Here is a 17,621-nt window from a genome sequence, read left to right on the forward strand (position 1 = left end):
AGTTGCCATTGATGATCATACAATAAGTCATTGATGAGTCAGGCAGGAGCCAGCAGGCGTTAAGACAAAATTTGATGCAGTATTTTATACTCACTGCAGCACAATTTTGCTGAAATCAACAGCATTATAAAATATAGTGTAGCCTGGTTCCTCTGCATTGCCTTATTCATCTCTTTGGAGACTCTAGGACTGAGAATAATCTTCCACAGAGGGAAGTAGACATATCAGAATTTGGAAGAAATAGTGCTAGAAATGAGATTACTCTGATTTTCTCTGGGACAGAGAGAGGATAGTAAAAGCTGTTCTGTCCTAAATTCATTCTGGTAGGAAGCCAGGTGAGAGGACAAAAGGATGACATTTACCCTCAGGAAACCACTTTTGGTTTTCTGTTGTCCTTCCCCTGACCTTGCTGCTTGTATGTCTGGGAGGAAAAAAAGATGAGTATGATTAGGATTATTAGGGACCATAAAAGACCCTCCTGGATCATGGCCTTGTCCTAGCAGAAGCAATTGTGTGATTCAGTGACACAATGAGTTATACTTTGCAGGATTACCCAAGACAACAGTCATGGTGGAGAGTTCCAACCAAATATGAGCCACTGGAGAAAGAAATGGCAAACCACTCCAGAATCTTTACCAAGCCCTCCAAAATGGGGCCACAAATTCAGTCAGACTTGACTGAATGACTCAACAACAACCACACAATTTCTGGAAAATGACATTCTGAGAGGGAGGTTATGGGAGTGGAACAGAGGGAAGGAAAATTCAATGCAGCTTTTGAATAAATAATTTAAGTAATTTAATAAAATAAGTATATAAATACATATTAATTATACATTTATATAACATATAAAGATTATAATATCTGTCAAAATTTTCCTATTTGACTCTTTCCTTTTATTCTTCCTTTTGTTGTATTCATTAAAAATTTTTCAGTGATCTGTGGGGGTGCAAACCTACTCCTAGCCCCCCTTACTCCTCAAGTTCCCCCTTACCATTATATAAATATATGTCTAACAAAATATATCTATACAAAAATCAGGAAAGACACCAGCTACTTAAAATTCCTGTGGTCATGAGCTGCAGTGCTGGAAAATGACTTCCTCTACACTTTTTTTTTGAAAATCATGAATTTGAAATAGGAATAGAAAAAGGCATAAGTCTCTATCCCTCTTCATCAGTTGTAGCTATACATGCACCTGGGGTAGCTAAGCTAGGTGGCAAAGTGCATAGAATGCTGGGTTTGGAATCAGGAAAACTATTCATCCTGAGTTTAAAACCAGCCTCAGTTGTGTGAGCCTGAGCAAGTCACTTAACCCTGTTTGTTTCAGTTTCCTAACATGTAAAGCCAGGTGGAGAAGGACATGGAAAATCACTCTGATGTCTTTGTCAAGAAAATTCCCAAAGGTATCACCAAGTGTGACACAATTGAAAATGACTATCCAGCATAAATTGGAGTGCTTCCTGTCACAAAGAAGATCTAGGAGGGGAGAAGGACAATAAACTAGAAAGTTCTTTTGTATTTATTTCCATATTATTAAAACCTGTATGATCCCAAGATGTTTTAGGGTCAGAATTTCTGAAACATTGGGAAATGACATCGGAGTAAAATATTTCATGAGGTTCAGAGACAGATATAGATAGTAGATTTAATATTTTAGCACTTTGAACAATATTCCATTTCATCCCTTGGATTAAATTGACATCCAATGAGCAAGGGTTTAATTAAAGCTGCTTAAGTACAGTGTAAAGGGGTGTAAGAGAGGAGCAACATAGCCATTCATTTGCAGGTTGAAAGCCAGCGGAGATATTGGATGGAGTCTGAATAAGCGACTCTTTTACACATCAAGAGAATAACTTCCAAGTCCTAGCCTGTGGCTCAAGTATAGTGCCACCTGGTTGGTAATTCAGATATTGCACTTGGGTAACTAAACTTTACTGGATAAACACAATAGTGATATGCTGTCTTCTATTAGGTCTGGAAATGTTCGTCTTTTCTGCATCATGAAACCCTTGACAGAAAACCTATAGATACTTAGATCAAAGTTTTTAATTATAAGAAATAAAACACATAGCCTTATAAAAGAAATAAATTATGTTGAAATACTGTTATAAAGAGAGAGCTAGGTGACTTAATAGATAGATTGCTAGGCCTGTAGTGAGGAAGATTCATTTTCATGAGTTCAGATCTGGTCACTTAATTGCCTCAGTTCTTTAGCTGTCAGATAAGCTAGAGAAGGAAATGGCAAACCACTCCAGTGCCTTTGCCAAGAAAACCCCAAATGGGGGTCATGAAGAGTTGGACACAACTGAAAGTGACTGAACAACAAGAAAAATAGTTATAATTTTTTTAAGTTCAGTGATCTTAAGTGATTTTGCCCAAAGCTAAAGGAAAATAGTTCTCTGAGTGTTAGCCATATCAGTACTTATCATTAATCCCTAGGTGTTCTATAAGTTTGAGAGGCAAAAGCTCATAATCTTTTTTTTTAAACAGCTTCCAAGAAAACATATCTGTACACAATTTCTGAGTCCTAGTAAAGATGACATTGACAACTAGGCAATGGCACACCTTAATTCTGTGGGAAGTAGAAATCCTTGCTTTGATAACGCACACAGGACAAGTCATTTTCCGTCTCTGTTGTTCAGACACTCATCAAGACTGACTCTTTGTGACTCTATAAGAGGTTTTCCTGGACAAAGATACAAGAGGGTTTTGCCATTTCTTTCTCCAGTGAATTAGGCAAGCTGAAATTAAATGACACAGCTAGGGAGTAATCTGATGTCAGATTTGAACTCAGTTCTTCCTGATTCCAGGCCCAGCCCTCTTCCACTTAACTGTCCAACTGCCCTTAACCTCTAAGGCCCTCATTTTTCTTAACTATGAAATGAGAGGGTTGGACCAGTTAAACTCTAGGATCCCATCTAGTTCTAATTATATGAACCATACTATTATTATTATTATTATTATTAATTTTAGGAGCAATATTCTAACCATTTCCCTAAGTATTGGTGGTTTGGGTGCTGTGGGCAGAAACACACAAGTCGGGGGGAGGGCTGTGAGCTATGGCAGCAAGGGGTTAATCAAATTAAATTAGACAAGATTCTTTTGTGAGGACAGAGAGCTGAGTGAGAGATAAGTAAAAGTAAATACAGGATAATTTGAATAGGGTGAATACACTAATAACTTGAGAGATTTGGAAACTCTAGGCATTAACAAACCTTGAAAAAGATTAGGTATTACAAGAACTCAAGAAGGAGAGTGGGAATATAACTTTACAACCAAGTTTCTTTTTTTCTAAATATTATATTTTTGATTCTGAACTTGATACCAAGCAAAATGAAGATTTCTGTATAAAGTAGAACAGAATTGTTTATGAACTGTGATACACCTATGTTTTAGTTGTTGGTTTTTTAAGTTGTTTTTCAGTTGTATCTGACTTTCCATGACTTCATTTGGGGTTTGCTTGGTAAATGTACTGGAATGGTTTTCTATTTCCTTCTCCAGCTTATATTACAGATAAAGAACTGATGCAAATTGGGTTAAGTGACTTGCTCAAGGTCACACAGTTAATGTCTAAGAGCACCTTTGTACTTATGTAGATGAGCCTTTTTAGTTCCAAGTCAAGTACTCTAACTATTGGGTCCTATGTTTCAATTATGCACTGGCAATTAAAAAAAAATAATCACCACCTCATATTAAAGAATAATTATATAACAAAATCTTCAGCACATGATGCATTAGTTTCATTTCTTTTCTTGCTAGTAGAAATAGCACTTTGGGAAATATAGTCATCAGTAGAAAGGAAGGAGAAAAAGTAAATGTAAGGCATGAAAGTTTCACAGATGAGTAAAGCAGATTCAGCAGAAGTAAAACTTTTTTGGTGATTTTTTTTAGTGGAATCTATAATTTCATCCATTTAGGGAGGCATCCAGTGAAAAACTTCCTCAACCAAAGAAGATAACATTTTATTTTTTTAAAAATTTCTTTAAATGTTATATTAACCAATTATATGCAAAAATAACTTTCCATATTCATCTTTTTTGTATGATTTTGAGTTCTTCATTTCTCTACCTCCCTCTCTTTCTTCCCCCTGTCTCTTCCCTCCCCACTCCCTACATCAGGGAGTAATCTGATATAGGTTATACAAGTATAACCATGTTAAACATATTGAAAATAACATTTTCTATGCAACTTAATGGTCATAGAGAATTGCCTAGGATCATGCGGACATTAAGCAATCTCCCCCAGGGTCAAACAGTAAGGATGTGTACATTAGGATTTTAAAATTGAAGCCAATTCTTTAGCCACTCTACCAGATTGCCTTTCAGGAGCAACATTATGACTGAAAATATTGTACAGAGTTTGCTATTAACAACTCTCCTTCAGAAGAGGGTGAAGTGTGATGTAGCTTTGGGTGGGGTGATCTGAATCAGTAAAAATACTGAATTTTCTTAGGGACAACGTTTTAAAATTGTTTTTTAAATTAATTTATTTTTCCTACTACATGCAAATATAGTTTTCAAAAATAATTTTTTTAAAGTTTTGAGCTTCATATTTTTCTCCCTCCCTTACTTCTCTCCCCCATCCCCCTGACAGAGAGCAATCTAATATAGCTTATACACATATAGCTATGTTAAATATATTTCCATATTAATCATGGTGTGAAAAAAAGAATCAGAATGAAAATTAAAAAAAAACATGAGAGGGAAAAACTCATAAAATTTACATAAAGTAAATTATAAAAATTGACAAAAGGAAAACTTTGATCTGCATTCAGACTCCATAGTTACTTCTCTGGATGTGGATGGTATTTTCTGTCACAAGTCCTTTAGAATTGTTTTGATTATTGTATTGCTGAGATGAGCAAGTCCATCATAGTTGATCATCTCTCAATGTTGCTGTTAATATTTACAGTGTTCTCCTGGTACTGCTCACTTTATTTATTATCAGTTCATGCAAGTCTTTCCAGGGACAACATTTTGATGCTAACTAAGTATTAGTAAGAATATTTTCTAGTTTGGACAGAGCAAGGCAGACAGTTATTTCAATACAACACACAGGGCATAAGAAATATATTATATTTTAGGATCTCCTCATAAAATCTCTGTCTTGGGAACTTTAGCCTCTAGTAGGTTTTTCTTCCCAGAAGGGTCTTGTCCCCTTAAGTGATAGCACTTAAATATTAAGTTGTTTCATAAAATCTGGAAGAGCCCATAAACACTCAAGAAAACTCTTCAACATTCTCCATGTTTAAGAAATCAAACTGTCAGAACCTTCTGACCTTAGAACTTAAACCATTTCCATGACTCAGTGTACCAGGGTAGGATTCATTCCACCATATCCTTGCATTCTGATTCATTTTTCCCTAGTTCTTTGTAACAATCCCTTCTCTTTGGCATTCTTGTGGGATACCAGTTAAATGTTCCTATCTGCCATCAGCTGCTTCTCTTTGAGAATTAACCCCTTGGAGCAGGCTTTTCTTTCCAGATCTGTGTGTAGCAGACATGTCTACCTATAACCAGATTCTTTTCTTCAGGTGCAATACAGGCCTCTTTCCAAATCCATGTGACATTTGATATTAGTCTCTTTTGGTTGCAGAGTTGATTTTCTCTGCCTGTCCCCCACACCTAGGATGCTTTCATTCCTCATGTCTATCTCCTGGAGACTTCTTTCTGGTCCTAACTAAAACCCCACATTCTACAGACCTTTTCTAATCCATTTTAATTCTAATGCCTTGTCCCTGGTAATAATTTCCTATATATCTTGTATTTAGTTTGCTTGTATACCTTTATTTGCGTGCTGTCTTTCCATTTTAGATTGTGAGCAGGGACTTTACCCTTTTTTGTATTCCCAGGACTTAGCACATTGGTTGGCATAGTAAGAGATTAAAAAATGTTTAAAGACTGATGACCTAGGGAACTGAAGTCATGAGAAAAGTGCTCATTCCACTCCTCTTGGCATATTGCTATTATATTACTTTTAAAAACATGTATATTTTATATGACACAAGATTTGGTTCTTTTTAGTAAGGTGGACTTTTTGTAAGTCACATTGCATGTGTTATGCACTGCTATTGAATGGTGGCATGACTCTTCAATGATAGTATTGCCCAGGTAGCTATGTGGCACAGTGGATAGAGAAGGAGTCAGGAGAACAAGGGTTCAAATCCAGACTCAGACGTTTGATATTATCTGTGTGACCTTGGGAAAATCACTTAATCCTGACTGCCTCAGATCAAAAGCCATCTCCAGTCATCCTGATTCATATCTGGCTACTGTATCCATATGTCTCTGGAGGAGAAAGTGAGGTTGGTGACTTAGCACAGTACCACCTCACTCAATCCAATTCATGTGCTTGTCACAATGGCATCACCTCTCTCATGTCACGGTCTTCTTCAAGAACAAAGGACAAACAACATCAGTATTACCCATGAGTATTCCTCAGTATGGAACACTACTTTTGAAGTCCATTGTACAATTAAAACCTAATTTGAGTTTTTCCTAAGAAGAGAATCTTTCCAGTGGGTCCTTGAAAATGAAATAGGGTACTCAAATATATCTTTTAGGTCCCTGAAACATAAGGCACTACAAATCCTTGAAACATATAAGGAATCCAATTGGAGAGCCAAATTCTGCCCTCCCTAGGATAAACATGCTAATTTTAAAAAGAAACAATAGAAAAAAAGAACATGAGGTTGATTACTAAAGATTTCTAAACCACTGAGTAAACCTTATTCTACAGACCTGAAGTCCATAAGAATCTCATATAAGCTCTTTGGGCACATCTTTAAAAATCCCTCACAAAGGGGCGGCTAGGTGGTGTAGTGGATAAAGCACCTGCCTTGGAGTCAGGAGTACCTGGGTTCAAATCCAGTCTCAGACACTTAATAATTACCTAGCTGTGTGGCCTTGGGCAAGCCACTTAACCCCATTTGCCTTGCAAAAACCTAAAAAATTTAAAAAATTAAAAAAAATCCCTCACAAAGTAGCATTCCCTCTGGGCTCCACCCACAACTTGCATTTGTACTTGTGGGTTGGGTTTTCAAGAGGAAAGTTGCTCTATCAGTTTCTGAATCAGTCTCCTTTGAGGTGTTTCCCCATTAACAAACAACAAGTAGTCACTATATATACATATATATATATATATATATATATATATATATATATATATATATATATATATTTGGTGAAGTAGTCAGGGTTAAGTGATTTACCTAGAATCATACAACTAGTGATTGCCAAGTGTCTGAGGCTTTGAAATTTGAACTCAAATTCTCCTGACTCCATGGTTGGTGCTCTATCCACTGTGCCACCTAGCTTCCCTGAGTTCTACTCTTGAACTTAACAGTTAAAAATGATCCATGTCTCAGTTAAAGCTTCAAAGAAATGTGGTTAACTTTTTTCCTTGATCAATCAAATTGTTCTCTTCTTGTCTCAGAGAAGTATTATTCACATCTCATCATGGGACAGGGTGTAGATAGATCTTAAAAATTAGTATAGTATCTCATTTGCATTTTGTAAAAGTCACTTACTACAGTATATGGAATATAGTAGATTGCCTAATATTTATTGACTATATTCTATTATGTCACTTAGAATCTACCTCACCCTCCTCTCAGCTCCCTTAAAAAGGGAGGATGAAATACAATGAAATAGAAAGAACACAGGTCTTAGAGGTCAAAGACTTGGAATTGGTGTCTATTCTTACCCTAATTTGTTCTGTGACTTAGGGCAAATTGTTTTATTTCTTAACTTTAGTTTCCTCTCCTGTAAAAAGAGGACTTTGGATTTAACAATTCTAAGGTCTCTCTAACTCTGGATCATAGATCTAGAGCCAAAGGATATCTAATTAATCAATCAAAGAAAAAGGACCAATATATACAAAAACATATCTGTAGTAGCTCTTTTTGGTGGTAGCAAAGAATTGAAAGGGACACCCATCAACTGGAAAATGCCTGAACAAGTGATTGTATATGAATATGATGGAATACTATTGCACAATAAGACCTGATGAAGGGAACGGTTTCAGAAAATCCTGCTTGAATAAAAAGTGAGCAGAATCAGGAGAACAATCTATACAATACCAGCAATATTGTAAGGAAAAGCAGCTGTGAAAGACAGTAACTCTGATCAATACAATAATCCATCATAACTCAAAAGAACTTATAAAAATGCTGTCCATCTCTAGAAAGAGAACTGATACTCAGAGTACAACTGGGAGTACATTTTTTTTCCTTATTCCCTCTCTCCAGAAAATGACTAATGCAAAAATTTGTTTTGCAAAATCATATAATGACTATCAGATTTCTTGCCATTGGCTAGAGAAAAGGATGGAGGAAGGGAGTGTGGAAGTAAGCATTAAAAAAAATTAAATTTAGAAATTTGAAAAGGAAATGGGAGTTTTCCTATGACCAAATCCCTTTCCTCCATAAATCCCTAAGAAAAACAAAACAAAAAAACTGATAAAAGATTTCTTGGATGTTGATTCTTAAGTGATATTGTGACTGTCATCATTTAGTTCTGCTAATTCCTGTTTAAAAGATCTAAGAGAGTTCACCTTAAACTAAAATGGTCCTTACGTACTGAAGAAAGTCTAGGGCTGTCTATAGTGGGATTGGGAATAAGTTAATATGTGCCTTAGAGGTTCTGGGAAGTCACTTCTGGACTCCTCAGAGCAGCAGCAGTTTTACCTCACTAAAGTTTTGTTGTCATGGTAACAGTTAACCAGCGCTGGGAGCCAAGGAATGAGAGCCCTGAAGACTAGTTAACTTTCTCCTTTGACTTAGTTCAGATTTGACAATAGTGGTTTTTTCTTGATGAATCTGAGACAAACCAGGCCAGAGAGATGGGAGATTCAGTGATTCTTGGTATCTCCCCTTTAGAATCATGTTGTCTTTTTTTAAATAAATGAAAGGAAGTTTGGAGAATCTTTTATATGAAACATCTGAGGCTGAGAGAGAGAGAGAGAGAGAGAGAGAGAGAGAGAGAGTTCTTTTTAGTTTCTTCCTTTGGTAGGAAAAGAAATTGAACTGGGGGACTTAAAAAAGAGAAAGTGGAGAAAGTTCACTGACATTTAAAACAGGTAAGCACTTGTTCCATTCAACCTGTGTCATGTCCCATCTACCCACTCCTCCAAACAGAGGAACCCTAATGGGTGCGCTGTTTGCTGTAACTTCCAGCAAGGCTTCCTGCAAGACCAACCCACCGCCTCTTTCCTAAACCAATCACCAGGGCAACTGTCTCTACTACCTTGACATTCAAGCCCATAAGCATTTTCTTGCACCCACATCCAGAGCTTCTGGGTTCACACCTATAATCAGCTCTTTGCTGCTACTTCTGGAAGCAACCTTACAGACAGCTAGCTCCCTGCTTCCTCCAGTTCTGTCCCTCTACAAAACTCCCCCTCCCCCTACTTTATTCTGCCTTTCCTCGCCCACCCCTTCCCAGGAGACAAATGCACAATCTGCTCTCTGCATATATCATCACCTCTGGAGGGAGGAATCTGCCCCACTGATGCAGCAAAAGTAAAAAAAGCTCCCAGAGCATGAGAAAAACACCCCCTTTTCTAGTGGGGAAGGGGGAAGGAGAAAGAGAAGGGAGAAGAAGAGGAGGAGTAGAAGAGAGAAATGCATCTCTCTCTCTCTCTCCCTTGAATACACTCAGGAGGAAAAGAGAATTCAAAAAGTAATAGAGAAAATTTTAATCTGGCCATTTAAGAGAATTTATTTTTCATATAAATGTAACTTTTTTTACAATAAGTGTAACTATTTTATATATAAGAAAACAGATCCTGTTTAACTTTGGACAAGTGCTTCCTAGTTTTTGGAAGTTCTTTCATTCTTCTCAGTTTCTTCATTTGTAAGATAAAGGGAGTTTACATAATAATAGCCGGGGGGGGGGCTAGGTGGCACAGTGCTTGGAGTCAGAAGACCTGAGTTCAAATGTGATCTCAGATACTTACTAGCTGCGCGACCTTACGCAAGTCACTAAACTCCAGTTGCCTCCAAAAAAAAAGGAAAGTACAAACTAATAGCCCACATTTATATAGATTTTTAAGTATTTTACAAAGTACTTTATGTTTATACATGTGATTTGTGTGTATTTTGCTCACTACAACTCCATGAGGCATGTACTATTATTACCTTTCTTACAGATGAGAAAAACTGGCTTAGATACAATTAACAAGTATCAGAAGTAGGATTTGAACTCAGGTCTTCTTGACCCCAAGCCCACCATTATGCCACTGAGCTGAAGATCTTTGGACCTTAATGTAAGACTTACAGTGACTGAGTAAAAAATACAATCTCAGTGTTGAAAATTTTACAATTGCATATGTCTTTAAATAGAATTTATATTTAAGTAGTTTGTTGCTGTTTCCGACATTTCTAACTCATTGTGACCTCATTTGGGTTTTCTAGTCACCAGCTAAGTGTCTTAGGTTGGATTTGAAATCATGAAGATGAATTTTCCTAACTCCAAGTCCAGCCCCATATCGGCTACACCACCTAGCTGCCCTAAAACTTGCAATTAATAATGATCTCTTTCCAGCTAATCAAAGAGAATCAGAGAGTTAAGCCAACTCTCTAATACACAGATGGAGAAACTAAGTTCTGAGCGGAGGCACATGTTTTACCTGAGGTCAGATGGTGAGTAAAAGGCTAGTACTGTCTTCTAAGTTCAAATATAGCGCTCCTTCCACTTGCACAGTGCTGGCTCCACTGAAGACATCTAGGACAACTTGTTATCTAGGCTTGGAGTCCACCTCTCTGACTGAAGTTTGGTGCCTTTGATTTAGGCAATCAAATCCACTATTTGGGCTGTTCTGTAACCTACTCTGCTGAGCTATCTCCCTGAATCCAGAACTAAGGAACTTGCTCCTTACAGAGAGTAATGCAAAAAGGGACTCAAATTCTTCCAGAAATTTTCTTTGCCATAGATCCCTTTACACCACATTCTCTTTTTTCCATAGATATGCTCTCTACCATTACTATGTGACCATGTTATAACTACCTTAATAGATTATCAACTTTTCAAGGCAAAGATGATGTCATATCTATGAGATTATAAACTCTTCAAGACAGAGATGAAGTCATATTTTTTCTTACCTCCCAAGGTTTAGCAGGTTTTTTTGCAAATGGAATGGGTGTGTGTGTGTGTGTGTGTGTGTGTGTGTGTGTATGTGTGTGTTCCTCCTACCTATAAAGATTGCAACTGAGTTAGTGTCAGCATGACTACTGCAATGCATCTAAGTCTGGTTTGTAGTCAGTATACTCATTTTTATAATGTACCAAGTAATATGTCTGTTTTTAATATTTTAAAAATTGCAAATGCTATCCTTTAGAATGGTCATTAGTTATTAGTTATAGGAGAAAGCTCTAGATTCTTAAAGCAAAAGCTCTATTGTCTTTTCATAAAATGATCATGTCTCAAGGTCATTCCTCTTGGTAGAGGTCAAGGTATTTAGCATTGAAGAATATTCAAGGACACTGTAGTACATAGTTTTATTTTCCTGTTTACCCATGCAGTTTGCTGAGTGCTACTCTCTTGCTTTATAGCCATAAACTGCTGAGATATCTCCCTGAATCCAGAAATTCTGATGCTCATCTTAGCTGTAATGAAAAAAAGTTTTTTAGTAGCACCCTGGTTCTTATAAACAACAGATTTCCACATCCTGAGCAGAGATAAGAAATATGATTATTCTGACATCTGCCATCCAATCTAGCTAATCACAACCTAGAATCCCTGGGAACTGAAAAGTGAAACATTACCATCACACATCAGAGGAAGGACCTTTTCTGTATTCAAAGGAAAAAGCTGGTGAGCCAATCTGGCATGCTGCAACTCCCAGGAGCCATCTGGGAGCTACCACTCTATCATGAGCTAATCCCCAAACCACTGGTTTCTGCAATGCCCAAATGGCTGGGGGAGGGCCAATTTAAGACTCAGGGCATTATCTTCCTCTTTCCAGTTCTCCCAAGAACTTTTGGGGCTGTGAATAATATCCTTCAATGAACTTCATTAAGTTATGTAAATTTGGAGATTGGACTGTTTCTTCTTTCCTCAGGAATGGCAATTCTTTTATAAAACTAAAAGGAGGAAATAAGTGCAAGGGGAAATGGATCAGATTCACCTGTTCCTATAACAGACTCCCCAATAACCCAAACCTTTTAATCCTGTGCTATTCTTGTCTATGTCCTTCTGGAAGACCTTCATAAAGAGCTCAACCAGTATGATGATCTCCCTCTGTTCTCTTTCAAATTTTGTAGATATTGGCACAGCCCTTGGGTTGTTCATCTGTCATTCTTCATTCTTGTTCCATGATTACCTTATTGCCTTTTCTGATCATGTATGTCCTTGATGGTTTTTCATTATTTTTTGATGCTAACATATAGAATATTTGCATAGCATTCTAAGGTTTGCAAAGTACTTTAAATGCATTTTCTCATTTGATCCTTATAGCAATTCTGTGAGATAGGGGCCATTCTGATTCCATTTTGCCAAGGAGGAGATAGAGGTTTATGATAGAGGTTTTGATGACTGCTTTCATCCATCTTGCACCTTTCTGTTGTCCTTTGGGTCACTTACATTTGCCGTGTCTTTAACATTGTGGCGTTCTGAACTCCCTCTATCATCCCAGAGAGAGTATTGGTATTAAAAAGATGGACTTTTGTGGCAGGGAGCTGTCTGGGTGCAATTTCCCCAGGGTGATCCAGCGTCTAGCTTCTTCCTTGATCCTGGGTCCGGATCAGCGCTGTTGGTTCAAGATTTAGGCCGCTGTTGGGTCGTTTCAGTCGGTGGCCCCTTCGGCAGGTGTCTTTGCCCCATCGGCAGGTGTCTTCACCCCATTGGCAGGTGTCTTCACCCCGTCGGCAGGTGCAGGTGTCTTCACCCCGTCGGCGGGTGTCTTCACCCCATCAGCAGGTGTCCTCACCCCGTCGGCAGGTGCAGGTGTCTTCACCCCGTCGGCGGGTGTCCTCACCCCGTCGGCGGGTGTCTTCACCCCATCAGCAGGTGTCTTCACCCCGTCGACGGGTGTCCTCACCCCATCGGCGGGTGTCCTCACCCCGTCGGCGGGTGTCCTCACCCCGTCGGCGGGTGTCCTCACCCCGTCGGCGGGTGTCCTCACCCCGTCGGCGGGTGTCTTCACCCCGTCGGCAGGTGCAGGTGTCTTCACCCCGTCGGCGGGTGTCTTCACCCCGTCGGCGGGTGTCCTCACCCCGTCGGCAGGTGTCCTCACCCCGTCGGCGGGTGTCTTCACCCCGTCGGCGGGTGTCCTCACCCCGTCGGCAGGTGCAGGTGTCCTCACCCAGTCGGCGGGTGTCCTCACCCCGTCGGCCGGCGTCTTCATCCACTTGGTTTTTCTCACATGGATTGCCCGGGGCACCTTTGAGGGGTCTGCTCTTGGAGGGGGCTCGTTCCGGGAGGCGCGTTGTCATGGCCTTCTCCAGATGGGAGGTCCTCGCCCCCTCTCCGCTGGCTTTAGTCCAGGTCACCCTCTGGTCCGGTGAGAAGCCGCGGAGCCCGCACCCGCTCTTTGCCCCGAACCTTGTCCTCCCGCTCAGCGGCCATTCGCTACCGGGGAGGCCGAGGGCGGGGCGCCGCGGCCGGGGCGTGGGCGGGGCCTCGGAGGCGGGGCCTCGGAGGCGGGGCGGCGGCGGCTGTGACGTGGCGGCGGTTGCGCCCGGACGCCGCGCGACGTCACGGGGGGCGGGGCTCCGGAGGGCTGGGCGGCTGCGCGGCGGAGCTCGGCCTGTTTCCCCGCCCCCGCAGCCCTTCGCACCTGCCCTCTTTCCTCTCTTCCTCCCCTCTTCCCTCCCCCTCCCTCCCTCCGCCCCTCCCCCCTTCCTCCCCTCGGTCCCTCCCCCTTCCTCCCTCCTCCCTCCCCTTATCACAGTCAAGGGGGGGGGGGAGTCTGGCTGGGGGAAAAAGGGCAGAAAAAGTCCGGGCCGGCGTCGGGGCGGCGGGGCCGGGGCCGACATCCCCCGGGGCTGCTCCGGCCCGGGCGGCGTGCCTCCGGGGCCGCTCCCCGCCGACATGGATTTCGGTCAGAACAACCTGTTCGGCTACATCGAGGACCTGCAGGAGCTCACCATCATCGAGAGGCCGGTGCGGCGGAGCCTCAAGGTACGGGCTGGGGCGCCCCGCCGGCCCCCGCCTCCGTCCCCTCGGGCCCCCTCCCGAGGAAGCCGGGGGGCCCCGCCGGCCCTCGCCCCGAGGCGGTGCGGGGGGCCTCCGCAGGGCCCGCTGTCCGAGCCCCCGGCCCACGCGGCGCGGGCCCTGCAGCCCCCCAGCAAGGCGCCCGCCGCCCTCCCTGCCGCCCCGGGAGCCTGGCCCCGGCCGCACCCGGCTGGGCTGGGGCACGGGGCTTGGAGAGCGCCCCCGTCGCCCCTGCCACCCCTGCCGCCCCGGCCGCCCGTAACGCCCCTGCTGCCCCGGCCGCCCCTGCCGCCCCCTGCTGCCCCTGCCTCCCCGCTGGCCGGGCCGCCCGTAACGCCCCTGCTGCCCCGCTGCCCTGCCGCCCCTGCCGCCCGTAACTCCCCTGCTGCCCCGGCCGCCCCCTGCTGCCCCTGCCGCCCCTGCCGCCCCCTGCTGCCCCTGCCTCCCCGCTGCCCGGGCCGCCCGTAACGCCCCTGCTGCCGCCCCCTGCCTCCCGTAACGCCCCGGCCGCCCCGCTGCCCCTGCCGCCCCTGCCGCCCCTGCCGCCCCGCCGCCCCGCCGCGCTCCCGCACCGGCTCCCAGCGCCTCCGCTCGGCCCTCTTTGCCCTTCCCGCGTCTTGCCCCCCTGGGTAGTTCGGGGCTCCTTGCCGGAGATGGCCCCGGTTCACGTCTTCAATCACGCAGCCCCCCAGGAATCAAGGAATGACTGTCCCATCTCGGTCCCGCGGCCCCCGGCCCCTCTCCTCCCGCCCCGGCCCCACTAGTCCGGGGCCCACAAGGACGCGGCGGGCACACAGGATCCACCATCTCCCTTCCTCCCCTGCCATCTCCACAGCCCCCTCTTCACCCACACTTGCCGTTAATCACCCTGGCTCTGTCGGGAGTGGACCCCGCGCCCCGCGCCCGCCCGCCCGCAGCCAGCGCCAAACCCTCCTTTCCCCAGCAGCTGCGCGGGTGCAAGCAGGGGAGAGAAGCCGTGTCCTCGGCGCCTTCTCTTCTTGCCCCTTGCCCCTCGCCCCCACCTGCTCTTGGGGGTCTGGACGAGGGGGGCTCAGGGAACCTTCGCCTTCCAGAGCTTGTGCAGCCGCGGGAGGAGGAGGGGAGGGCGCGGGCAGAGCGCTGAGGTGACCCGTCACCCCCAGCACCCCCGAAGCCCCGCTTGTGCTCCGTCCCCCGCCTCTCCGCATCCGCAGAGGACACTTTTCAGACATACTTGAGAAAGGAGCTTTTCAAGCCGTAATTCCTGTTGAATAAATAATGGAGGGGGGGAAAAAGATTCCTCCTCCTTTCCCCTGGCTATTTGGAATCTAAAGTTCCTTTCCTCAGACTAAACCCCTTGAGGGATCTCATTGATCTTTCCATTTTAGGGGGAATATACCTTGAGAAGATAAAATATCTTATTAGTTTTGAGCTTTTGGAGTTGTGGGGAATAGGTATCTTCCAGAATTGACCCTCAGAAGTTTTCTACATAATTTGTATTTCATATTTGACAGACACCGGAAGAAATAGAAAGACTAACAGTTGATGAAGATCTCAATGATATTGAAAGGGCTGTTTATCTACTCAGGTATTTCCAAGTCTTACTGTAAAATTGCTGATCTTTTTATCTGACAGCAGAAATGAATGCTTATTAATAATTTTTTAGTCCCGCAGATTTGCCAAATCAGTTGGCATACTGTTTTTGGATATACTTTGTGCTTACAGAAAAAAACTTCATCCACATGTTTTTCACATATTTAATAATTTGTAAAAACTGAAATTTATAAGCACTGTTTGTTAGAGATTCAAGGATATGGTATACAAACTTGAGTTTAATCTCATCCATTTCTTGTCACCTACTTCTGCTTTTACAAGTCAGTGAGTTGTCATGGGGAAAAAAGAACATCCAGTAGCTGATATTATAATATTCGTTGTAGAGTGTCAAATAAATGAAACAACTTTACTGTTTAAATTAATTTATCACTTTAGATACATGAACTTGATAATCTTAACTGAAAGTGATTTTAGTCAGTTGTCTTCTAAGTTTCAAATTTCCTAGTTGTTCTATAAACCTATTTTTTGACATTGAATCAAATATTGAAATCTTGATATCCAGCATTTTATCTTAGCATTTCCTGACTTAGTTTCTTAGTTTTTCTTAAACTGTTTAAAGGTTATTTTTCTAAGAACAATATTAATGTAGTGATACTTAGAATAAGTAACATTCAATTTGGAGTCAGAGGAACTGGGTTCAAATACTGTCTTTGATACTTGTGTGACCAACTCATTTTTGTCTTCCTGGGCCCTGGTTTTTTTTTTATCTGTAAAATGAGAAATGCACTGGATGCCTTCTGGTTCTTAGCTCTATGATCCTCTTGGCTTCCATTTCCTTAATTGTTGTTTAGACTGTCATTGATATCTTGAGTTCTTGATCTTCTGTGATGACAATACTGGGTTTCCAATTATCTCTTTTCTCCAAGCAATGTATTTCCAAAATGTTTTAAGATGCCAGTGAAAATTTTAAGAGATTATTTTTGTCCTTCTTGTTACCTTTAATGACATGTGCATCATTACCAAATTTTTAAAGGGAAAAAATCTTTATTGGTAGAAGGGAGACAGAGAGAGAGAGAGAGAGAGAGAGAGAGAGAGAGAGAGAGAGAGAGAGAGAGAGAGAGAGAGAGAGAGAGAGAGAGAGAGAATGAGAGAATTGCTGGGATAAAATTTGGCAGAAAGGCTAATAAAATGTTTTATATGTTTTGATTGTCTATAGATCTTGAATCAAAGTACTCTTTCCTTCAGAAACTTATCATGAATAATCACTTGCTTTTTATAACATAACCTTTCTCTAATGTGAAGGTGGGCCACTCACAAAAGTTTGAATAAAACCTTATTATTTAAATGTGTATCTTTTAAGTGTGTGACTAAAACTATTGGTATAGGGTACTCCTGTATGAGGAAGCTTCTATTGCCAATGCAGACTCTGCAACTTAAGTCTTTCAGAGTTTGAAATTCATCATTACAAATGTCTTTTATTTAGTGGAAAAAAACTGTGGCTTGCAGTCAGGAAACTTAGATTGTTGCCCTACTTACCTGGACAGTAGAAGCTTTATTTTAGTTATCTGAGACTAGACTTCTTTCTGAAGATAGTTTGTTTTTTCCATTTTTGGCACTGCAAACTCCCCCCCCCCCCTTCCCTACTTTGGTTGTAGGTCTTTTTAAATTGTTTGTCAGAATTTCTTTTTTGATAAGTCAGGAAAAAAACATAATTCTAAGATTTAAAGCCCTTGTCAAGAATAGTCCCTTTTATTCTTACTGAGTTTTAAAGGGAACAGTGTTCCTTTAGTCATGTTTAGTTTCAATTTTATTGGTTCTTCAACTCAGTACTGTTTTTCTGTTCCTCCTATTTTCTCTATTTACTAAAGGGAAGATGGAATTTGACTTAGTAGGTCAGTGTTTAAAGGAATGAAGCCATGTTTGACTACCTAA

At 42.2% G+C, this 17,621-nt stretch overlaps 1 protein-coding gene and 1 long non-coding RNA gene across 5 annotated transcripts in view; one reads left to right on the top strand and one right to left on the bottom strand.

Moving 5' to 3' along the window:
• Nucleotides 1–11,483: 11,483 nt before the first annotated feature.
• Nucleotides 11,484–12,947, bottom strand: LOC141522232 (uncharacterized). The gene is made up of 2 exons (XR_012478163.1): nt 12,164–12,947; nt 11,484–11,608 (listed from the first exon to the last, which is right to left on the bottom strand). It is a non-coding gene; the product is annotated as an uncharacterized LOC141522232 (long non-coding RNA).
• A 995-nt stretch (nt 12,948–13,942) lies between these two features.
• Nucleotides 13,943–17,621, top strand: part of PPP4R4 (protein phosphatase 4 regulatory subunit 4) — a 124,550-nt gene continuing 120,871 nt past the window's right edge. For all 4 annotated transcript variants that reach the window (XM_074235479.1, XM_074235481.1, XM_074235478.1 and 1 more), the window contains exons 1-2: nt 13,943–14,123; nt 15,650–15,723. In XM_074235479.1, coding sequence (XP_074091580.1) covers nt 14,034–14,123; nt 15,650–15,723 — 164 coding nt within the window. In that variant the 5' untranslated portion in view covers nt 13,943–14,033. The remainder of the gene's footprint in view (nt 14,124–15,649; nt 15,724–17,621) is intronic.

This window comes from Macrotis lagotis, chromosome 4, assembly GCF_037893015.1.
Source record: "Macrotis lagotis isolate mMagLag1 chromosome 4, bilby.v1.9.chrom.fasta, whole genome shotgun sequence".
Classification (NCBI taxonomy): Eukaryota; Metazoa; Chordata; class Mammalia; order Peramelemorphia; family Peramelidae; genus Macrotis; species Macrotis lagotis.